Raw genomic sequence first — 25,097 nt, 5'->3', positions numbered from 1 at the left:
CCTCCTCTCAGCCATCCAGGAAAACTCATCGTGGTAGTTCGAGGAGCTCCATGTCACAGTGCAGGATACATTTACTCAGCATACCAGGGTACTCATATGGCAGACTGGTTCTTTGGTCCAGATCTGTGTATTCTTAAAGGCAGATAGTTATGTGCACTTGCATCTAAATGCATGGTTTCTAATAAGGAATGAGATTCCTGACTTCTTCAGAGATATTGAAACTTGGATTGTGTATCCCAAATTACAGTACAATTTTCCCCTTTTATCTGGTCACTACCCTGCATATTTATGTCCTGGCTTCTCACCATTTATGATTGTAGTCCCTGTTTCTTTACTCACATCATGGTCCCCTGTATTAAAGCCCATCTCTCCCAGGTTCTTTGCAGACTGGTTAAGCTAAGTTAACTTAAGGTTTATTTTCAACCTCATGATCTCGGTACGTTTGCCACCTTCAATCTATTCTTCTCTTTAGTGACTTGTCTACATCCAAGCTCAGAGGTTTCATAGGTCAGATTGTACCTACACCATCCATTATATGCCAAGGCTTTTCCAAATCCACCAGTGTTTAGTTCTAGGCTGATCTGAGCCATGAATCTAAGGTTCCTGTGCTCTCACCACATTGGCACAGCTTCATTAGATTTTCTGGGGACCTCCAGGATTCTTTAGGCACTGTGCTGCAGTTCAGGCAGGGCTTCACTTTATTAGTGTTTGTAGTTTGATTCACCTTTCATATCAAATACTGTACTCATCTTTAGGGGTGACCGAGGGGATTAGTTCAAAATACAGTACAGTACCAGTCTCCATGGTGTAGTGGTAAGACACTCGCCTGGTGTTCCACGAGCGCTTTGTCATGGGTTCGTATCCTGGCTGGGGAGGATTTACTGGGCACAAATCCTTAACTGTAGCCTCCGTTTAACTCGACAGTAAAATGAGTACTTGGTTGTAAAAACGATTCTTCGTGGTGGGGATCGTATTCCAGGAACTTGCCCGAAACGCTACACGTACTAATGGCTGTACAAGAATGTAACAATTCTTGTATATATCTCAAAAAAAGAAAAAAAAGGCTTTGAGATGGTATAAAAAAAAAAATCTGAACATACCCTTTTCCCCAGCCACTCAGTCACTCTCCATAGCATTTCCTGCTGACCTTAGTATGAAAGAATCTTTGCATTAAGAAGTGGATGGCTGAGATGCAGTGTTGTAGTGTTGATGCTGCTGCCTGGTTTGTTTAATCTCAAGTGCCTGGGGGGAAATAAGTTCTTACTAAAGTGACTTGTGAGAGTTTTTTTTTGACTGGTCAGGGCCTGAACTTTTAAATTGTGGGTATTAGAACTGACTTGGTATCATTAATACTTGTCAAGAGTAGTTTGGCATTAAATAGTACACTGAAGAAGAAGTATTGTAACGTGGACAAAAAGGCAGTATTAATGTTGAAAAGCAATTGTGCTGGCAGAGGTGTGTTATGCTGGCACTACAGTAGTTTTGGTCCTAACAAAAAAGTACAATTACATTTATAGATTTCAGCATTCATTACCAGGAAAGTGAGTTTTGGTAGCAAAAAAAAAAAAAAAAAGAGATAGAGAGAAAGTGCTCAGTAGCTTAAATTTTGATGAGTTCAATCCCAACAGTTTACATGAAGAAGTTGGTTCTGTGGTACTAAAAGGTAAGTGCAAACTTAAATTTTATTATAATGTGTGTAATTTTAAAATATATAAATCCTTGTTTGTATTGGTTGAGTGTAAATATGCACAAAAATATGTAATAGGTATTTTTAAAGGAAAAGAACTGATAAAAATAATAAGGACTTCAAAGTTTGGAATTTTTCAAAACCCCAAAAGGATCCAGAACAATATAGTCTGAGTTTTAAGGTAATTATACTGTTGTTAGGACCTTATATGATAACATTCATAGCATCAGATCCTATATTGTACTAATAATGAATATTGACAACTCCACCTTTTCCATTCCTTTACAGAATGGTGATGTTAGAGACTGGAAAACTTTCTTTGATTTCATAGGTGTTGATGCAGGCAAACCGGGTTTCTTTCTTGACGGAACAATCATGAGACAAGTGGACACTACTACTGGGGCGCTCAAACTGGGAACACACACTGGAAAACTAAAGCAAGGACAGGTTTATTCCGGAGGTGTGTTTTTAAATTATTATTTTTATATTTTTTCAGTACAGTATCTTACTGCTATCATCAGTGAGCCTGTGTTAATTTGATACAAATATTAGTGAACCAGAACATAAAATAGTTTTTTCCGAACTATCACACTTTGGTATTTCGTAAGATAAAATCCTTTTAGAGCCTTGGGGGACAGGATCTTGTCGGTAACAACAGGTAGACACACACTGTAATGAAGTCACAGGGAGCATTTCAAACATCTCTACTTCCATAGTGATGTAACTGGAAGGGGGAAAAGAGCAGGGAAAGTGGTCTGAGTACATTCTTCAAAAGTGGAGCATTTTCAAGTTTTTTTTTAAATCTTTAGTTCACTTGTGCAATAAAACTCAAATCACATTTTGTATAAGTATTTTTTATTTTATCACATGGCATTGGAAGAATTTTCTGAACTCCTTCTTTTGTTCAACCAACTTCCCAGTGTTTTGAACTGTGTGCTTAGTCCCCTGTGATGCGGTGATGGCCGCTGAAATCTTGGGAACCAAAACAAACCGCGACATCATAACCACTTCTCTAATGCTGGATAATCCCTTGGAGTTTCATCTTTTTTGTACCACAAGTCAAAACCCCAGATATATACACGTTTCATACATAATGACACTATTACTGAAACATTAAATTAATGAATGTAGAATACAGTTATATAATTAATAATGAAATATCTTGTGTGTGGTAGTAGGCTACTGTCTATTATATATTGCAAAGGCAAGTGTAAGTTGCTTTTTTTAGTGTTTATTATGAGGGTGTTATATCATGATGTACTTTTGATGGTGGTGGGATTATATCGTACAGATTCTTCATGCAGATCATCCATACAGATGAGATGAAATAGAAGAGACAGGTCACAAGCACTTAAATGTATGTGAAGAATTTACATGTGTCACCTTAATTTTTAATGTCGGTAAAAATATACTTTAAATACTGTACTTAGATGTATAACTTCAACCACTTAATTTCCAGGAAGCTGTGATGTCTTCACAGAACTTATTGGGGCCAAAGGGAAAGATGTCCTTTATGTTGGAGACCACATCTTTGGTGATATCTTGAAAAGTAAAAAGATTCGGGGTTGGCGTACCTTTTTGGTAGTTCCAGAGTTGGTTCAGGAACTTCATGTGTGGACTGAAAAATGCTCACTCTTCACCAAACTCCAAAACTTAGATGTTATGTTGGGCGATCTTTACAAGTAAGTCATTTTTCCAAAAGTTTGTGTTTACTGAATGGTACCATCATAACAGTTGGTATACTGTTGCATTTAATATCAGTGATGAATTATTAATTTATTATATATGTAATTCAGAAGTTATTGACAAAGTGAAGAATGGGAGGGCTCTACTGGGCTCCCTGTTGTTAACACCTGCATAGCTTCACACACATCAAATCAACCAGGCCCTTGCCAGCTATGAAAAGCCTACTGGGTACCTGATGTCAAAACCTAGTTCCCTCATTGAGACGAGGAGAGTGCTTTGAGAAAATTACCACCAGAAAGGTAGGCCAAGATAAAATGGACAAACATTAACAAAAACAGAAAGCAAGACATAATAGTTGGGTAGTTCAGCCACTTGTTCCACTTCCCCACCGCCGGGTGGCAGGAAACTGCTGGCTCAGCCAATGAACCCTCCTCAGCCAGGAACCAGCCAAAGGCAAACTGATGCACCAGAAAGGGAAAGGGAAGGGTCCAGGACACCAATGATGTTTCATTGCATTCAATGCTGATTTTCTGGGAGACTACAAGATGGCTCTCTTTTGGCAGTTAAGAATTACCTAACTGCATTGTGTGTGTGTGTGTTTTTTGTTTTGTTAACGTTTACCTCTCTTTTGTCTGTTTTGTCTTGGTCTAACTTTCTGATGGCTAATTTCTTTGAGTGATCAAGTATCCTGTGCTTTCTCTACCTCTATGAGGGGGCCAGGGTTTGGCCTCTGGTCCCCAGTAGGTTTTCCATGACTTGCAAGGGCCTGGTGTGGTGTGTGTGGAGCTATCCAGGTGGTTAGCAACAGGAATCCACTGAGAACCCACCAAAAAGAAAAAAAAAATCAGTACATTCAATGCTGGATTTTTTATATTGGGTAATAGCATGGTTTACATTTATTGCTAGATTACATAGTTATTTCTTCTGCATTCTAAAGCCAAAAACTAGACCCATTACAACTATTATTGTACATTTGTTGCAAACTTGTTTTACTGCAGTGATTTAATTGCTTATAGCTAGCACAGAATTGTAATATAAATTTTTAGAAGACTTGTTACATTTGTCAACAGATAGAGCCTAATAACCATTATTATGTAATAGAAGATTATTTTTTTGTTACTACATTTTTGCCTAGGAACTTGGATTCCAGCACCTATGAGCGACCAGATCTAACTAAGGTTAGAGCAGCCATCAAAGAAGTTACCCATGAAATGGATCTGAGTTATGGCATGCTCGGATCAGTTTTCAGATCTGGCTCTCGGCAAAGCCATTTCTCTACGCAAGTGAGTATTTATAAATTATAGTATGTGTAATTAAAAAATATATATATATATAATCATGACAGAACTAGATTTTACTGCTTCTGGGTTATCAAGGCCAGCTTGTGCTACAAAAAGGCAAGTCAAGAAATTATTGTAGGAGTGGCCCCTCTGTGTCTTTCTGAGTAACTGAGTTGGTAAACTCCAATGATTCATAAGTGCCTATGAGCCTATGAGGCCAGTACCAGAGTCTGGCCCCATCAATTGAGGCAAGGGGAATCAGGGGTTCTAGACCACTACAGTAACCAAAGGAAAAAAAAACAGAAAAGAAAGATGCAACAAAATGAGCAACTGCATGGACAACATTAGCAACCCTATCATGAAATGCACATGCTTGTTAGCAGCATGTGACTGCTAGTTATCCACACTTGTTAGCTTCCCCTCATTCACATCCCTGGTGCTCAAGGTTATACATTGCTCTTTGGGCTCAATCATCAGCTAAGATTTTGTCTTTCTTTGGACTCGAGTCAAAGTACAGAGGCTTGCATTTGTGCTTGTTCCTTTTTTAGGTATCATTTGTATATATTTTGGCCTTCTTGTTGTGTATGCCCCCGATTCTTATTTTGCAGTGGCTACATTTGGTTAGAGTTCTCTTCTCTAGTTACTGCTGTCATTGCCTCTGCCTTTGGGCCTGGGTCTCTTCACAGAGAACGTTCTGGAGTCTGCCCCTGCCTGCTCATTGGGGGGCTTTCTTTCATGTTGCAGGTGGGGACAGGTTTCTACTAGTTTGTGGATGGTCTCAGTGTTTTTCAGGCTTTTTGTTTGCTGGGCTTTTATGACTGTGGGTTTGCTGGCATGTTCTTGCAGATGGTCTCTCTTTGTCGTCGGTCCTTGTTTTTATCAGGTTGAGCAATTATTGATGTGTGCTCCCATTAGTTTGCAAGTTGTTCAGTCTTCCTACAAATGCCCATTTCCTTTCACTATAGGCATTGGGAAATTTTCCGTTTTGTCATATTGTTTCCTGTTGGGTGCATGTCTCATAGCTGTGTTTGCTTTCTTTGGAGTTGGTTGTGTTTTTATCTATTCTCTCCAGGTTGTTGTTTTCCCCATTCAACCTGCCTGGTTCATTTTGTTCTTGCTGGGCCTGCAGGGTTTTCTTCCTTGGTCGTCAGCCCTGCCATGGTTCCTGGTCCTTTGGGCTTGGTGTTGAAAACCCCCTTATTTTCATAGTTCATATTTTGGCACTGGCTTCCAATGTGTGTGAATCATTGAGGCTGGTGCAATAACCTGGGTTTGGAGTTTACCAGCTGGGTATCTCATGAAGCCATGGAGGGACCCAACAGGTGGTGGTGGTCTTTCATAACATTCAATGCTTTATTTTTTAAGCATGTTGTAATTTTATGTACACAAAATCATTTTTATAAATGAAATGTCTGTATATGCCAAAATATTTATTATATATACCTGTATTTGTTATAAGAAAAAATTGGGTAATATTTATTGTATTAGTAAATTGCTTCCCCTAAAAAAATAATTATATAGAAATTTGGATCTGGTCTGGATTGACGAATTTAGATTTTTTCGGGGTACAATGTACAGTACTTCATTGTATAATATTACAGTACAGTATTTGCAGTACTCTGATGTTTTCAGTATGTAGTGAACCTGTACTAAAACTTGTGGTGTGTGAAAATGGGAAATTAATATACAATAAAATATAATATCATTAATTTTACATTTCATTTGGTGGGCAGGTATCAAGATACGCTGATGTGTATGCCTCTACACTCCTCAACCTGATATATTACCCCTTCAGCTACATGTTTCGTGCCCCGGCCATGCTGGTTAGTGAATTGTATTTAATAATAAACTACTGTATTAGACTCCTGAGGTACTCCTTGTTTGACCTCAAGATCAAAATGGTTAGAATATTTTAATACAGTCAATGTGTATGAGTTGTATTATTTATCAGACGGGTAACGTGAGTGGTACTAAGGGTCCCGGTAGTACTGTCGGGTCATAGGCTTGTATTGTGGTTCCCCCCTCCCCCCTGGTTGAATTATTGACCCCGCCCAAGATGCAACCCCACAACAAGCTGAATAACTCCTGAGTACTTACTTACTGCTAGATGAACAGAGGCATTAGGTGAAAGGAAATGTGCCCAACCATTTTTGTCCCGCCCAGGATTTGAACCCAGAATTCTCAATTGTGCGTTTAAACGAACCCGACTGTACTACCGGGACCCTGACCTACTAAAGTCACTCATTGTATTAAATTTTATCCATGTGACAGGACAAGTAGTGTATTCAATTACAGTACATGTAATTTATTGAGAATGTCACCTAACTTCAAGCATGGGTGTATGAAAGACTAATTAATTTTGACTCTGGGGATCTTTTCATGTGCACAACTTGGGAAGAATTAAGGGTCAGCAAAAAAAAGAAATTCAACCATGCTCTGGATGTTAACCCTAGTTTTTTCATATAACCTATAGCATCATAGACAAACAAGGACTACCACACAAAGTTCAGAGTTTTTTCAGAAGTATGCCACCAGGCTAGTCCCCAAGCTGAGGGGTATGTGCTATGTGGAAAGACTACTGAAACTAAACCTCACGACACTGGAAGACAGAAGTTAGGGAAAACGTGATCACCACCTATAAAATTTTCAGTGGAATTGATAGGGTAGATAAAGATAAACTATTTAGCACAGGTGGTATGCAAACAAGGGTACACAGGTGGAAAAGTAATCCCCAAATGAGACACAGAGACAATAGAAAAAACTTCCTTAGTGTCAGGGGGGGTAGTTAACAAATGGAATGCATTAAGACATGATGTGGTGGAGGCAGACCCCATATGCAGTTTCAAATGTAGATATGGTAGAGCCCAGTAGGCTCAGGAACCTGTACACCAGTTGATTGACAGTCGAGAGGCAGGACTAAAAAGCCAAAGCTCAACCCCCATCCACTTCCCCAACACAATTAGGTGAGTACACATGCATGGTAAATTTTGTACAGTGGAAACTGACACAATCACTTGTTTATTTTGTTGTAATAAATTCTAGCATATTTTTCCAGATGCCTCATGAATCAACAGTAGCTCATGAACAGCGATTCCAAGTTGGAGATGGACCAGTTTCAACTCGTTCAAGAGCATCCAGTATTCAAGTAGATAGTCCAGATAACCTACAGTCCAAGAGACCAAAGATTAGGGTAAGCAAGTTACAACTACTTTACTCAAATGAAGATAGTGAATTTTTGTATATAAAATACTGTGATTCAAAATATTAGAGGAATGTATATAGACCCTTATTTATCACACACTTTTACTATAATAGTTTTCATTTAGTTACCAATAATTCAAACTACTCGTATGTTTGTGCACACACATGCACACTAAAGTGTATTTGTACGGTAATATGAGTAATTTCCAAAGTGTAGTTACAGGATGAGAGTTACACTTGTGGCGTCCCATCTTCTCGGTACTCTATTCTGTCGTATAACACTTTGGAACTACTGACAGTTTTGTAATGTGTTCGGTGTGTGTAAATTACAATGATAATTCACCAAATATTCTCTTGTGTTTAGGTACTTGAGCGGGCAGAATCCATGGTGCCACACGCGCGAGCAGAAACACCTAAGCGAGTAACTCATTACCACGATGAAGATGACTCGGAGGAGGAGAGTGACAAGTCTTCCTAGAACTGCCTCAACTTGGAGTAGTTTACTCTTATGCTTTGCATCATCATCTATTACTAAAAGGTTCAGGATAGTTGCATGAACAGTATTCAGATAGTATATAATTTAATTGCTAATTATAATACTGTGTAGTATGTAAATATCCATCTTTTTCTTTACAGTTCAGTCATTTAATTCACATTGAGGCAGACTCTATTGAAGTGTTTAAGTTTCCATGGTCACTTGTTATATTATTTCAATATTACTTTAACAAATAATAAAATAATTCAGTAATATTACTGAAAAATATTAATAATTGGTAAGAAAATAAATTTTATGACATATTTAAAGGTTAATCTAGGTTCACTGAAAGGTTATTGCAATGTCTGCCACCGGGGCTTATCAGTTATTGCAGTGTGCCACTGGGGCTTGTCAGTTATTGCAGTGTCTGCCACTGGGACTGACTGGTTATTGCAATATCTGCCACTGGGTTCACTTCAATTATATGCATACAGGGTAACAATCTCATGATCTATATTCTGTTCAGTCTTATTCCTCATGCTTAATTAGTGCATGTTATCACATACAGTCCTTGAATCTATCTGCCACGTTGAGAATAAGGCTTGACCTAAACTAGTACTGTGGTGTTTTTTCCGAGGCACGCTCGAAAAAACTTATACATATACTGTGCTGTACAGTACTGCTGTATGTAGATGCCAAGCAGTTCGTGCTCACAACATTCTAGTCCTAGGATTCCATCTATCAATCAGTGAACCGAGCCAGTCAATATTTAAGTCTGTGACGAATATTAATACAGTATTTTATATTATCATTTAACTTTTTTTGTTAAATTTATTATTATTTTAACTTTATATGTAGATATATCTAATGGGTTTTCAAATACATTTTACAATTATATATATATATATGTAGCCAGTTCACTAATTTTACTGGATTTAAATCGAATTTTAAAGCAAGCTTGTGCTTGTATGAATCACTGCATATCAATTTCCACCAAATTCCATAATTGCTGTTATTATTATTCACAACAATACCACAAAAGATTATTATGAATATAAAAATATATTCTCTAATAAACTGTCACAGCTTAAATTTATTCTCCTAAAACATTACGGTAATTTATTATACCCAGTGTGGGGTAGAATAGCTGCTTATTATTTGCTTCTTTTTGGAAAAGAAAACTGAAGGTTATTAGGACACACACACACATACGTACGACATATGTACATACAAATATGTGTGTGTGTGTATATATGTATATGTATACTGTATATAGTATATATAATATATACACACACACACACACACACTAGTGACTTAGCAGGTATACAGGACCCCACTACAGGGAATGCAACACAGTGGGGTACCATGGCAAACCCAGCACTCAGACCAATGATGTTGAGAACCAAGAAACAATCCAGCTGGGACAGTCCCATTGTAGACAAAGAAGCCATAGTGGAGGCAACAACAACCCCCAGTGATCGTGCACGTCTCACAGCTGTGCAGGCTTCCCATGCAGTGGACTTCCTTTTGGCAGTCCCTATGTCTGTAACAGGCACACATCTTGATTTGCAGCAGCTCCGTATTGCAGTCGCTCTCTGCCTTGCTGCTCCTATCCACACCGTTCATAGGTGTATTTGTGGCGAGGCAGAGGCAGACAAATATGGATTGCATGGTCTGCACTATGGGAAATTGGCGGCTGGCACTCTCGACACAACGAAGTCAGTGACATCATTAAGAGGAGCCTTGCCTCTGTCCAGTGTCTGGCAGAGAGCCCCACAATCTATTGAACCGTAACTCTGTTAGCTTTACCGGCCGACCAGATGGAATCACACTGCACCCTTGGAAGGGTGGCAGACAGTAGGCGTGGGACTATACTTGTGTATCCACCCCTGGCAATCGCATACATCCACCTCTGTCGGCTAAGCAGGGGCCACGGCAACACACAGAGAAAGAGACAAGTCAACCAAGTACTGTACATGGAAATAGATCACCGGTACAACTTCGTTCCAATATCATCTGAGACCCTTGGTCCATGGGGAGAGAGTGCAAGAAGGTTTCTTAAGGATCATGGTTCCAGGCTCATTGTCACTACAAGAGACCCTAGAGCAGCAAGTTTTCTCTTCCAGTGCCTTGTGGTGATCCAGAGGGGAAATGCCTGTTGCATCCTAGGTTCCTGCCCGGTGTCAGAAGAGTTCAAAGAAATCTACAGCCTCTAGGAAACAAACTTCCCCTTATTTCCTCTCAATGTTCACTTTGTAACCAATCAGATATGTAACTGATTGGTTACAGAGGTGGGGTGCATGCCCAAGATACAGCAATCATTTCCTCTCTTGATCACAACACTGGGGTGCCGGAACAGGAAACTGGCCGCTCTTGAGTCTCTTAGTTTGCCTAACGAGTTTCTCGCCCACCTCCTAATCATTTAGGAACTTAAGTGCACATTTTCCCCAGAGTCTCGGAACCTGGTGGCATGAACCTGTAATGTTCTAGGTCCCTGTACTTTATATATACTGTATATATATATAAAATTTAAATATATATACAGTATAAATATATGAGAGACTAATTTGCCTACTGGCTATGTAAGTTCTTAGTCACCATTTTTGATTACTGCACAATATCATGTGTTGAGATTAACCTCAATAATATTCATAATTCTTGAATTGGACATTATTTATACAGACTAAAACGTACAATTAGTTTATTACGTACACATTCTATAATTATATTTACCAAATTATTTTAAAAGTTATGTTACTGATTCACATAACCAGTGTTATTCTAATGGTGGCATTTGTTACTGCTATTGAGCTGCATGAATTATATGCTGTTTGAAAGAGTGCACTTCGTGTGCTTTAGATTATACTGTAGGCCATTTCTTGTGGGCTTTCTCTACGAAAACTCATTATCTTTACATTTAAGGCTGTTGTATATAATAGTACAATTCAATAATCCATCACAATTTTCATTTTTCTACCTCTAGGATGCTATAATAGACGAGGAGTCTTTAGGACTGTTAATTGATTTATAAGGCATTGACTTTATGGCTTGCTCAGTATTGGATTTGTAAAATGTGTGATATTGTAACATTAATATGAAGTAAATACATTTAAAACCCAATTTATCTGGGCTAGTTAATCATGGTGGATTTATCAAACTTGTATATGTGTGACAATATTAGGAATCAAAACACTGTGACCTCTACACTTTAAAACACATTTACATTTACCCATTCAATTTTCTTTGAACAATTAAGATACAAATGTGTTTAAAATTTAAGCAAATATCCTTGATGCTTTTTGTAGCATACTTGTGCATGCCAGTTATGTTTCTAAAATGTTTGTGATGAAAATTTTGAAAATCCAGTTAGAATATTTAAAATGAAATAGTATGTATATTACTTTGTCTATGGTAATGTTGGAGATATTAAGATACTACATTGAGGACTAGCACCCCCTACACTAACAAATTTGTGATTTGTAATATTCCCTGGAGTATGCTTGGGAATGCTCATAATTTCAGGATGGAAAATGCAGACGAAAATGGTTTTATAATTGTTTGCTACAGGATTTTTAAGAGACACATAAGCTAATCTATATCTAAAAGAGAATGTGAGTTTGAGGTTGGAGGCTAGATGCTTGGGGCTAGCCTCACCAAACTTTACAGTGACTGGTCTTTTGTCCAGGAATGGTAGCAGACGGGTTATTGTTGACCCTCATCCCACCCGTTCTTTTACATGATGGTAAATTATATTAATTTCCAAGCTTACTAAATACTAGACTCCATCCTCATTAAGATTCATCAAGCATATTTTCTACATGATTAAATTTTAGTTTTGTGTAGTATATAAACACACTGTGTGTAGTGAAAATGGTTTCAGTGTAAAGAGAAAGGGGTGAAGAGTAGCAGTGGTGGTGAAGGAGAGGTAGGGTGATGGAAGAGAGGTAAGGTGGTGGTGAGAGAAGATAGTGATGATGGTTGTAGATAAGGGATAACCAGTGGTGCCCAGGTACTGAAAATTGTTAATGAAGATAGTGATGATGGTTGTGTGTAGTAAAGGTGTGGTGTCTATTGCTTGAGCAAAGCTGGGAATTCCCTTCTAGTGTGTATACGCAGGTCTTAAGTGAGCAATAGTGTCCTGCTAGCATGGTGAGCAGAGGGCACTACACACCATTCCTCACTAACAGCAGTGCATTCAGGCTCTTCATCTGAACCTCCTCATTCCCATATTTTTTTATTTTCAAGCTTTTTGGATTGACTTCTTGCATCATGCCACCTATGTAACATCCTGCATCTCCTGCTGTATCAAAAGGTGATGACATGCAAAGATGAAAGATGATATTAATGTTAGAAACGATGCAATATAATATGCTGGCTGGAGAATGGCAGAGCTACCATTTCCATCAGGCTGCCACTGTAAGATCAACAGATCTAGTACTTGTACCATCAGGGTGAGTCAAGTATTTTGTGACCGAGATATCCTGTCATTGAGAAACTGAAGATATTTCTGGCAACATTGATGGAAGTGCAGAATCTTAAGAGGCTGCTGCTTAATTTAAATGTGAAAATGTATGAAAGATATATTAAGTCCTAGTGCAAGAAGGTTAACCATCAAGAAGAAAATTTAAATGCCAACAAGGGATGGTTGTATAATTTTACAAAGCACCAGACTGTAGATGCTACAGGCAGAAAGTGTAGCATCAATGTGTGCATGACCTGCAATTTTGATATTGCAGCTACTGAAATAGTTAAAATTGCAGTAAGGTTTGGAGGGAAAGGATATATATTAATCTACAAGGTGATGACTGCAGGAAGATCATTTAGTCCCATGAGGAAGATCTGTCTGTAGATGACTTGGTGTAGCTAACAGATGAAGCCGAGAAACAGCGGCAGCAGTAAGACAATAGTGAGAGAACTTCACAAGCCCAGGAGATGACTTACAAAGAACTTATGTGCTTTAGAGTTAACAGGACAATGCAACAGAAATTTATCCAAATTATCAGTGCAGGTTACAAATTGGAAGGGCTATGAAGAGTGCTATTTATTATGAAATTGACATGGAGAAGTGAAGGCAAGTGAGCATAAAGGACTATTTTAAGCCTGTCAAGTCACCTGATGTAACTCCTCCTCCTCCAGTCAGTCCAACACATGCAGTTTATCTCAAGACACTCGTCAACTTATGTAAATTTGATATCAAATGATAGCGCAGAACCATCTCATCTTCACCCTTAGACATAATACTCCTACAGCCACTTGTCAGGCTAGAGATGTGAAATGTGCCAAAGCTAGAAGATAAAGGAAAAAAAAAGAGGCAACATGATCACTACATACAAAATAGTTTGATTTGTATGTAGTGATCATAGTGAGAATCAAAACAAATCTGGAAGATTTATTTTGCTTCTCCCAAGGAAAGGAGCTTCCTCATGGCTTCATAACTTTTACTGTGTTGTGCCAGTTCCCAGATACACTCTTAATCCTCGTCCACTTTTGTGGTTGAAGTGTCTTATCACATCACTGATGGCGACTAATTCCTTGTTTTTTATGCCCATTTCTTTGCTATTTGTCATGACAGGAAAGAGGGGCATGGCACTGTAATCATACTTGGTTTAACCCCCCATTCCTTTGTATGCTCCTACAATTTATGTTTGGTGCACCTTTGTAAATCAAATATTGTTGTTTCTTATACTGACGAGCTAGCAATACTTTATCTCCACCTGCATGTACTTGAATCGGTTGGTATGGATGTTGCTTTTCGTTCCCAGTTTGATTTTGTTGTCAAAAGTCCAATCTAAAGAATAGGCTGGCCTCGGACTGGGCTTGGGGAGTTGAACTCCCAGAACCCCATCAAGCAAGTATCAAGTAGGCTAACTACCTAGCTACCTTGTGCATTGGTAAGATTTCAGTTTAGGTCTCCAAGAACCCTTCAAGAATGCAAGAGTCAGCACTATTGTTCTACCAAAACTCACTGTTGGGAACAGGGATCTTCGAGATTGCCACGGGGCCATCAAGATCATCTCGAATTCCACGATTACATACTCTATTATCCAAGTAGATATAGTCACACTGCTCATTTGCAGCAGCCACAATAATCCCATCTCCAGAAATTCTTGAGGGTAGCATTTTGTCCCCTCCCATGGTTTTACTGTCAGGTATAAGGTCATTGCTATTTACAAATCCCTGGTCCAATGTTAATTGGTTCAATCCCTGGAAGGGATGGGGGGGCAAGCTTCCTTAAACCTAATGCCTCCATTCAACTAGCAGTAAAATAAGTGCTCAGGAATTAGGCATTGTTATCGATTGCATCTTAGGAAGGGTAAGTAGTTGGCATAGAGACCTCGATAAGCCTCAATGGCCAGGCAATGGAAATTATTACTAACACCAATGAGGCTGCATTAGAGAGTAAAAAAAACAAGTAATTGTGAAGTTATAATTTAGGTAGACTGACTTGTGTTAAACTGGGTACCCAGGTGCAAATTCTAAAATACAAATTTTGGAGTAATAAAAGCTTAATTTCAGGCACAAATGCTGAAAAAAGTGTCTTCAAGAGTAGGTTTAATTATCTAAACTTTGACAGCAAACTTCTACACAACTAGCAAAGGCACTTTCATCACACCCTTGAAAGCTCTGCATCTTTGAATGGTACAAAAGTAATTCCAGTTTATAATCACAAGCAGCATTTCCTCCAATTAAGTGTTGAAAAGTATTTTGTTACTTGAAAGCCAGAATGCTTTGTTTCTCTGACATGTATGAACTGTCAGGCATTTTCTCGAAAAAGTTCAGTTTCGTCTACATTACATTTAAACACAAGCACTAATGTTACTTTCAATTATTTATGCAAATTTCTCAACAAATTCCGCTTTATCATAAGCACTAACAGCTTCCCTACACACTTTACTAAACCTTATGAAGACTTCTGTATAAGGTTAACATAAAATGTATGTTCATTGGTTTTTAACCAATAATAACAGCAGCTTTACAATGTTGGTAATAACAACTTTTTGCATTTGTTATGGACAATTTCCTTTGGGGTGAATTCACATTTTAATAGTCTAGCCTTGTCATAATAATGTTTCCACTTATCCAAAGTTTTACAGTGCACCAAAGATAAGGCTAGTCTGTGTTGGTGTTTCTCCTTTATCCGAGCTTTTAGTGATTAAAAAAAAAGGTTATGGATTTAGTTTTTTTTTTGTACACTTAATACAGTATATCACTACCAACACAAGTTTTCTCAACCATGTTTTAAGATTATTTTCCTAATAAAACCAATTGGTAAGTACACACTGCTCAGAGTGTGATGGCAAGTTTCCCCCATACTGTACATACAGTATGTTTATTAAATGGCATGACCTAGAGATCACTTGTCGGCTAACTAGCAATACGAATTTACAGGAATATGTATTTCAATGTTGCAATTAGAAATTACAATTGGTAAAACATGGGAAGATAATTTTATTGTGAATACAGGGTATAGTATTAGTGTACTGTACAGTACTTGGATGAAGGTAAATCTTCAGTAAAATTCTTTGACAGGTAATATGGAAGATGGATATGTCAGTACTAGTTGAAAACTTATCCCATTGTGCATAATACTAGTACTTTCATTAAATATTTTTGCAGTGCTATGTAGTCTTCCCAGCTTGGTGCCTTCTTTTGATAATTTCTTGCTTAAATGTTCTTGCATGACCAAATTTGTCAATTTTTTGTTATTTATATGAAAATTATATTCTGCACATGATATAAAAAGTTAAGCCTCTGGAGCTTACAGAATAATTTAGCAATGCAAATTACAGTTCCATGCTAATCCTCAATGCAGTACAAAAAATTAATGTAGTCAGCAAAAATTAATAAGAATGTAATGCGTTCCATTTAGTCTGGTAATTAATTTTGGTTATCCTGTAGTGATATATTTGTACTGTTCATTTTATTAAGCTATTCCTTAAGAAATACTGTACCTAAATACAGTATTTATTGTGTTACTCTTTAATTATTAGAAAAAGTACTCCTAATTATTAGAAAAAGTACTCCAGCAATTACAGTGAAGAGTACTGTAAATTATTTTGTGATCCTGTTCCTTGTGGAACCTATGCAAAAATAATCCTAACTTTTTTTCATTAAATGTGTAATTTATAAATGCATTCCAATACTTTTCACATTATATGAATTAAGTTTTGATATGTTATGACCATTGCAAAATATTAAATGTACAATAATTTATACAAAATACTATTGAATTGCTGATCACTGGCATGTTTAATATTAATATCATATGATTTCAATGAAATTACATTGAAGGACAAGGACCCAATCCATTTCCATAGGTACATTTATTGTCACCAAGCATGTTTAAACCCAGCCATTATCTAACACTATAATTGAATTATCCATGTGCTATAACAGGTATTGCATTTGCATGAAGTGTTGATATACAGTAGAACCATTTACCCCAGTGGTTCCTAAATGGTGGGTCACGACCCCACAAAGGGGTCTTGAGTACTGTATTTGAAAATAGGGCCATTCCCAAAAACTTTAAGAACCACTAGTTTAAAAAGTACTGTACGCGTGGTTCTCGTATATCACACTGGGCACCGTTGATTGAAAGTGGCAGACATTACATACCTTTTTAACGTTAAGTCACTCTCCAGACAAAGTGCCCACTGGGATGTACTATATACTGTACACATTATATGATACATATTAGTCTAAAATTGATTTGAAATTGTATTTAACCTGTAATTTTTAAAATGTTTTAATATGCATATACAAAAGTGCCTGATTACCCAGTTTACAGATTTTATCCTGTTGTCTGTAGACTATTTTAATAGGTGACTAATGATATTCAGCAATTTTTTTTTACTAATTATAGTTTTTAATTACCTTTTACCAAAAAGATCCAATAGTTGCCTTTAAATTTCCTGTGATGATTATTATAGAGCTACGGGAAATGCATTCCCTCAAGCTAATTCAGCTCGTGTTGTAATTGACTTTAATACTCTAGTAAAGATATTGACAGTTTAATATGAGTAACTATCCTTTGCATAGAATGCATTATATATATATATATATATGTATATCTATAAGAGAGAATGGACACAATGACAAAGGAGGAGGCTACATGCTTGGGGCTAACCTTACTCAACTTTTCAAGATGACACAAGTGGGTGGGGGATATTGGTATCACAGGGCAGTCAAAGTTAGCCACAGTGCAATTCTTTAAATAAAATATTGGCATCTATGGTAACCTCTTGCAATTTGCATGAATTTTGAAATTTGGATTTTTTCCTCCATTTTTTCAGAACTTTAATACAGTACTACATTTTTTGAGGGGTGTGGGGGGGGGGGGGAAGAGGGCTAGATAGGGAAATACTAGGAGTGATTTATGAATTAAGAATGAAGTACATGATTGGTATATACACCATGAACAGATCACCAAGACTTAAATGTTCAAAGCTAAGTCATTTATATGACAATACAGTAGCCCTTCCATTTACAAATTTAATCCGTTCCCAGAGACGGGTCGTAACTCTAAACGAATTTTCCCATAAGAAATAATGTAAATTGAATTAATTCATTCCAAATTCCCAAAAATATTAACTTCAAAATACATTTCATACATAATACACACTATAGTACAAAATGTGTGTACAGTATGTACAAGTTATAGCTTACCTTTATTGATGACTTGTTGGCATATGGGAGATGGTGAGGAGGGGGGCAAGGAGGACAGGTGTTAAGTGTTTGGAAGGGGAGTCCAAATCACCAGGCAGTGATGACTTCTCTTGGGGGTACACTATCCCCAATATTTTGCAGGCATACCACTAGGACCTGGTTGTGGCTCACTGCTTGCTTGTCTTACTAAGAATCTGTTTAAAGACACTTGTTTTTCCCTTACATTTTAACACTGTAGTGCAATATCACATTGTCATTAAAAAGGTCAATGCAACAGCCTGCTACAGCTTTATCTTGGCAAGTTTTTTCAACAAAACTCTGCAGTTCTTCCCATACTTCACACATTTTTTTAATGAGGAAGAGATTGCCTCTACTCAACTATTTTCTTAAGTTGAACCTTACCACTGACTTTCTTGGGACCCATGGTGTGATATATAATAATTACTTTTATGTTCAAAAAAAACAAAAAATGCAGAAAAACAATTAAATTGTTTACAAAGAATTCAAGCGTGATCATCACTAAGAGGGCGGTCTGGTAAGCTGAAGCAGGGTCACCCATGCTGCCAGGAACCACGCGCTCCGTCGACCCACGTGTGTATCAACGAAGTCGCAAGTCGAGGCAAAGGTCGTAAGTCAAGTCAAATTTTCCATCGAAATTGGGGTAGTACAGTAATTCAAAAAATTCGTAAGTAGGGGTATTCGGAAGTCGAGGTTCCATTGTATCATTACAGTTTCATTTAAATCTACCAAGTGCATAATTACCCTTGCTGTTGCAGATGTATTTTTGTACCGTTTTTCCATTACCATATATTGACATTCCCCAGAGCACAGTATACTTAGATAAGTAAGATTCTTAGCAGCAGAATAGGCAGACAAATTATAACACATTTGTTATCCTATCAGATTTTATTGAACACACAGATGCAATCAGTTTCAGGATATAAATTCCACAGGGGAAATAAATTCAAAGAAAATAAAACATGGTCAGAATAAAGAAAAATGTGAAAACTCTCATTTTTCCTTATTAAGCTTTTGCATAATTAACAAATATTATATGCCATTATTCCTCTGAAATTTCAAAGATTTTTTATCTTATATTGATTTTGGCAAAATATTTGGCAGTAATAGGATTTTGGAAAAAATATTCAAATAACAGATTTACTCGTACTACTGCGAACAATGACATCAGCTATCATATATAAATCATTTCTTCTAAAACAAATTTATCCATTATAAATGCCTCACTGTATTCCATATGAAGATCCAGGATACAGTATGTTAAACTTAAAATGTACAAGATGAAAGAATGAAAATTAAAAGCATCATATCCTTGTGCAGACAGAAACATCACTCGTGAGCTCCTGTATTCTGGACTCTTATGAATCAGGCAGGAGAAAAATGGTGGCACTTATAGATTAGTTTATAAAATGCCAGCTCTCTGATGGGTCTACAATGGTTATACATTATTTACACAATCCTACACACATTCCTGTTTAAAGGATAACCTTTGATGTTTACCAAAGCAGTGACTACAAAGCTGCTGGTGTCAGGCTGGTCATAAACGTTCCACGGGATGTTCAGTTTGAGGCGTGTGGGCGGGAAGTGCTTTAAGGCACTGCCGTAACATATAGTACCATAATGTTTAGCTTTAGTTTATTTATTCCAGCCTCATTATTGCAACTTGTACACTAAATTGTTAACATCTTTTGAGCTTTTTAATATCAATATCCCTGATCATAATTCTTTTTAAGATCATCCTAGATTTATAAATGCAAATTATTGTAAAATATTAAAGTTCTCGCATTTATAATATTTTGGGCTAAATGACTTGCCAAAAAACTACAGTATTTGTAAATTCCAATTAAGTACAGTAATAACAAATTCCAGATGCAAAGCTTACCTAGGCTCCAGCATGCAGGCAGCATCAATGACACACATGCAGTACAAATTTTTTTTTTTCAACCATACCATTTTATACTTGGTAACTGGGAACATTCTTTGTCTTAAATACTCTTAAGAAACCAAATACAGAAGGGATGAAACTGACAGTAAGTGTCTTAAGTCATACAGTATATTGTTATGGCAATGAAATTTGAAAATTTAAACCAAGACCATTATAACCTAACTGTAAACAGATTCTACATTTTATAAATGTAAAATGACATGTATTTACAAAACTATATTCAAAATATATAAAAATAGTAGAAAAGAGAGAGAACAATATTAAATATAATATGGCATATCCTGGTTCTTAATGAAAATGCAAAGGCCAAGGTAAAGAGCAAGAGAATGTTGACTTTTTTCAAGTTTCTTGTAATCACTAATTCATTAGTCTTATCACTGAGGCAAAGATAAAGTTCGTAGTTAAAATATCTGGTTACTTTCCACAACATGCTTTGGCTTTATCACTGCACTGTAGCAAAGTAAGGCATTCCACTTGTCAACTCTTGAGAAACACAAGAGAAAGGATAACCAAGTACATGTAGGTAGCTTCAGCACCAGCTTTACAAGCCACTGCCTACACACACATATACACACACACAAATGCCAATTATAAACTAATATATATCTAATAAAATATGCACGAGGAGGTTGTGTGATGAATGTAACATCAGTGGAAGAGCAAATGATTTCATTACAACTAAGAACTAAGCTTCCACGTAGTAATACTAAGTACACTGTACCCTTGCCATATGACAAGTCAATAAGCTATACAAAAGTAAAAACTGACACAAGGGCAATTCACCATTGTAGAAATCTTTTATTACAGTATTGGAGTAAGTGCATCAATGATTCAACCTTCCCTTACCATTCATTGTTAGCAAAAACCTATTTTGTTTACCTAGCAAGTCTACATTTCCACATTTTCTAATCCCCTAATAGTACCCCTCAAATTCCTTATTTCATGCACAAAACTTACAGAAATGACATCCATTGCATGTCCATAATTCATTATAATTTTCTCTATTTTCAATGTATCCATAGTTACAATTTTCCTTTCACAATCCTTCACAAAGTGAGTAATTGTCAAATGAAAGCACTAAGCGAGAATGGCTATATAGCCTTTGTCACATAATATTCAAGATTTCCTAGATACAAAAGCAGAAAGACAAGGATTTTACTGAGGAACGTATAACTAGGAGAATGCAAAATTCATTATATCATGAAAATCAGGGCATTCTATGAGGTGAATGACATCAATGGAACAATGTAGTGCTAAAAGAATGGTGCAGGGGTCTGTTCCATTTAGTTTCCATGAGTTAAGTGTGTGTTATCAATATATAACCTTGCAAGACACATTTGCTACTGTTACTACTACTGTATTACTTTGCTACTATTTCAGTGACAGGAGGCAGGTCACATTTTATGGTGAGTAATTTGCTATGCTTAGTAGCTAACCATACATGTCCCCAACAGCTGTGTATTGCATCACAAATAACTGGATAGAAATTAGAGCAAGGAATTCACTTTTGGTTTTACAAGACAGGTATGAAGAACTTAACAGCGGTGACTGCTAGGTCAATGGAGGCAACACCAATTTGGCAGGGAAATCAGCAAAACTCTAGTCTAATCTTCTACTTTCTAAATAATCCTTCACAAAGATGGAATAAATATTCTATTATAAACAGCTCATTCATACTGCCTTGTTATAAGCATTAATCCAAAGCAATTAAATTACCAAGTCATCTGAATACTTGCTACCTGTCAGGCATTGTAGGCAGGCAGGTAGGTAGGTATTTTATGGATTTTGGCTCAATGGCCAATTGCTGGAACATTGTGCCACTAAGCACCACGTATTACTGTACAAAGCACTGTACCACTAAATTATCTGTACTTTCATAATGCCATGCCATAGTACTATAGCTATATTCTTCTATGAGGAAACTATAGTTCACAGCAGGTATGGCTCATTTGTCACCTTTAGTCCATGTTGTACTGCTTCCGAGCCAAATAAGTTGACTTGAAACATCTTTATCCTTCACAACATTTAGCATTAGCATTATTTATTCAAACTATGTGAGTATTTTTTACCATTTTTTCCTGAATACTTATCACCATCCAACTAAATACTGTTAATTCTACACCCAACTTCATTTTGACTTCTCCCTCTTCCCACTTGTGCTTTAAATTTCAAACTGATCCACCTATTTTGTACATAAGATTACAAATCTTGTGAAAGTTTGTTTTGGACCACTTTCAGATGGTTTCAACTGTACACACATTATATTCCATCAAAGGATTCTAATAACGATACTGCACAGTTGTTTGGCAAGATAACTAGAGAAATCTAAGGTTTATAAATTATAGAAACATGATTATTCCAAATGTGTGCATGTACAGCATTCAACTCAGACTGGCATTTGTTTACAGGTGAGCATGTCAAGTGACACTTTCTCTCTGATGCTCGTTTCTCTATCTAAATTTCTTCTGACCTGACCTCCCTGTCTCCTCCATTTGACCTGACCTTCCCCCTACTCTCTCTTTCTGACATTATCCCATGGCTGTGCCTGCCTCTCACTTACACAACCTTCCTGGCAGTCTTCTCATCTCTCACTAATGTAACATTACCTCTGCTGATCCACCTCCACTTCTACCTCCTAATTTGACCGTTTCCCCCTCACTTGAGGCTTCATGGTCCAGGCTCGACGAAAGGAAATATAAATTTCATCTCAATTTGTGGGTTTGTTGTGCATTTTTTCTTAAAATTTCCCTACATTTACTTTATGATACCTCTTAATATAATAATACTGTATATCCCATAAACAATTGCCTTTTCTTCCCTTATATAACCATAATACAAATTCCTTAAAAGGCATAATGATAGTGAATAAGTTTTAATTAAAAAAATCCATCTTCATGGCTTTTTTTAATACAGAATATGACCTGACAAAGTGATTTACATCCAGGTCCTAATTAATGGAGGGCACACAATAACGAACAGTGAAGGAACATTAACCAAATATCCTTTCCTACCCACGGGTTTTAAACCTGGATCATTTCTGCTAGTGAAGCAAGTTGGTGCAGGTACTGACCGCTACACCACAATGTGCCACCTGTAAAGCTTTCCTTATAACTAACTTGTAGTGGCTAGTTACATTCACTGCATAATACACTCTCACTGAAGACACCCTCATACTAATGCCTTCCTTTTCTCACTCTTAATTGCTTTTTTATCTGGATCTCCCCGACACTTACAGCTTAGGAAAAATTAAAAAAAATATATATATATATTGACTCTAATGAAGTATGCAGTATGGGTTAGCAATTAAATATAATTACTTTATATATAAAAATTTGGCTTAGAAATAATTAAAAATATGGTTAATAACCAATCAATCCATATAAAACTTATCAAGAAAAATGCATTTCAAAACTTTAACTAATAATACATTACAAAAATGCCTTGAGCTTTGCTAGTGGACACATAACTGAAAAGTACAGAGAATATCAGTAATCACATTGCTTGTGGGCTTAAGATATGATCTACAGTGGCCAACCTACTTTCCGAACTGACCAGGATCGAAATTCAGCCGAAAAACCAGATTTGTCTAGATAAATTGGTATAACCGTCCGAGAAAAACAGAAAAATTATATTTTTGGGCTGGTACTCAGCAGCTTTCTGGTGCCTCCAGCTTGGTTACCTTTTATATCCTCCTCCCTAACTTGAGCTGGATGCTGCTCCCTATAAATGAGTGGTCAGAGGACAAGACTGCTGAAAATTACAAACGGGAGGCAAATCCAGACCCTGAACACGGTCCCGGAAATGAAAGTAGAGAAAGCGGAGGTAGCATTCAATTGTCACTGGGAAGGAGGGTAAGAAAGGGAACTAATACACTGTAATGGAATAACTCCTCAGGCACCAGGAATCTACCGAGTGCCAGCCCAGAAATGTTCAAAAATTTATTACAATTCTGTATAGGTCCACTAAAAACTGTGAACAAATGGCATGTTAATAGAGGAGATAGAAATAATAATAATAAGGGTACTCACCAAGGATCCAGGTATTTCTCCACATACTATTTTGGAATGATGTCTACATAAGGTGGAGTTGGGTTTTGGCCAGCACAATCTACCCAAATTAGGAGATAGTAGACTACACCTTCTACATCAGCAGACTGTCATCCATCACTATACATCCATGCCTTAATAATGCTCATTTCTATAGGGAAATGCTTGGCCATCTGGATCAGCCACTGGTACCTTTATTTCATCTTGCATTTTCTTGTATCACCAACCAACTGCAGCAACATGTAATTTCAGCCAAGCTGACCGATTTCTCTTCTGCACTGATACATCACTCTCCCCTTGAACATAGCAAGCAGAGATTTTATCTTAAGCCTTAACAAAAGGTATCATCCCATGAATGCCAGATTCCACTTTGATAAACTTCATTTTCTGCTCAAAAGTCATCACTATGACTTCCTAGTCATGAGTCATCATATGCCGCTAGTTGAAGTCTTGGTCGACACCCAAAAAATTGCCCACAGTTTCTCCAAGGCTCACATGCTTGCAGGAGACAAGGGGTCTGAAAATAATTATTGGGACTTTTCGAGAGATAGAAATTGGAAAGCAGGACGGCCTCTGTAGTTCCAATACAGAATATGGCTTTCACGTTAAGTTCCTATGTGCTAAGATAAAATTTACATGAGAATGTATAATGTCTAACAATTTTATTGGCTCTAACACTTCATTAAAATATTATGACTATAATTTATTATTTTCGAGTTGTGCTTACATATTCTTTGGTCTTTAAACTGGTACAATCGCATCAAGGGCAATCATCTTCCTTCTATTGCAATTAATATTTATGACTTACAACCTTAAAACTCTTAAACCATAAAATTTTATACCTGGAGTGTGGAGAGAGCCTCTTTTATAGATGTGGCATGAAACAATGCACTAAAAGTTTACAATTTGTGGTGAAACACTGCACTACGTAATGCACTAATGTGTACATTTAGTTGTGAAACACTGCACTACGTAATGCACTAATGTGTACATTTAGTTGTAAAACACTGCACTAATGTTTACATTTTGTTGTGAAACACTGCACTACATAATGCACTAGTGTTTACATATTTGAGATATAAAACAATGT

The 25,097-nt window shown here is 37.0% G+C and overlaps 1 protein-coding gene and 1 long non-coding RNA gene across 13 annotated transcripts in view; one reads left to right on the top strand and one right to left on the bottom strand.

The window, feature by feature from the left end:
* LOC138349464 (cytosolic purine 5'-nucleotidase-like) overlaps nt 1-17,347 on the top strand; it is a 53,183-nt gene extending 35,836 nt beyond the window's left edge. For all 12 annotated transcript variants that reach the window (XM_069318083.1, XM_069318082.1, XM_069318092.1 and 9 more), the window contains 6 exons: nt 1,976-2,147; nt 3,147-3,369; nt 4,509-4,656; nt 6,387-6,476; nt 7,709-7,843; nt 8,219-17,347. In XM_069318083.1, the coding sequence (XP_069174184.1) occupies nt 1,976-2,147; nt 3,147-3,369; nt 4,509-4,656; nt 6,387-6,476; nt 7,709-7,843; nt 8,219-8,332 (882 nt within the window). In that variant the 3' untranslated portion in view covers nt 8,333-17,347. The remainder of the gene's footprint in view (nt 1-1,975; nt 2,148-3,146; nt 3,370-4,508; nt 4,657-6,386; nt 6,477-7,708; nt 7,844-8,218) is intronic.
* The window catches only part of LOC138359172 (uncharacterized), a 209,684-nt gene that overhangs the window by 112,467 nt on the left and 72,120 nt on the right, over nt 1-25,097 (bottom strand). The gene's annotated exons all lie outside the window — the stretch shown is intronic.

The sequence above is a fragment of the Procambarus clarkii genome, chromosome 89, assembly GCF_040958095.1.
Source record: "Procambarus clarkii isolate CNS0578487 chromosome 89, FALCON_Pclarkii_2.0, whole genome shotgun sequence".
In the NCBI taxonomy this organism is placed as follows: Eukaryota; Metazoa; Arthropoda; class Malacostraca; order Decapoda; family Cambaridae; genus Procambarus; species Procambarus clarkii.
Note: the sequence above shows the minus strand (reverse complement) of the source record. Positions and strands in the feature narration are given on the sequence as shown.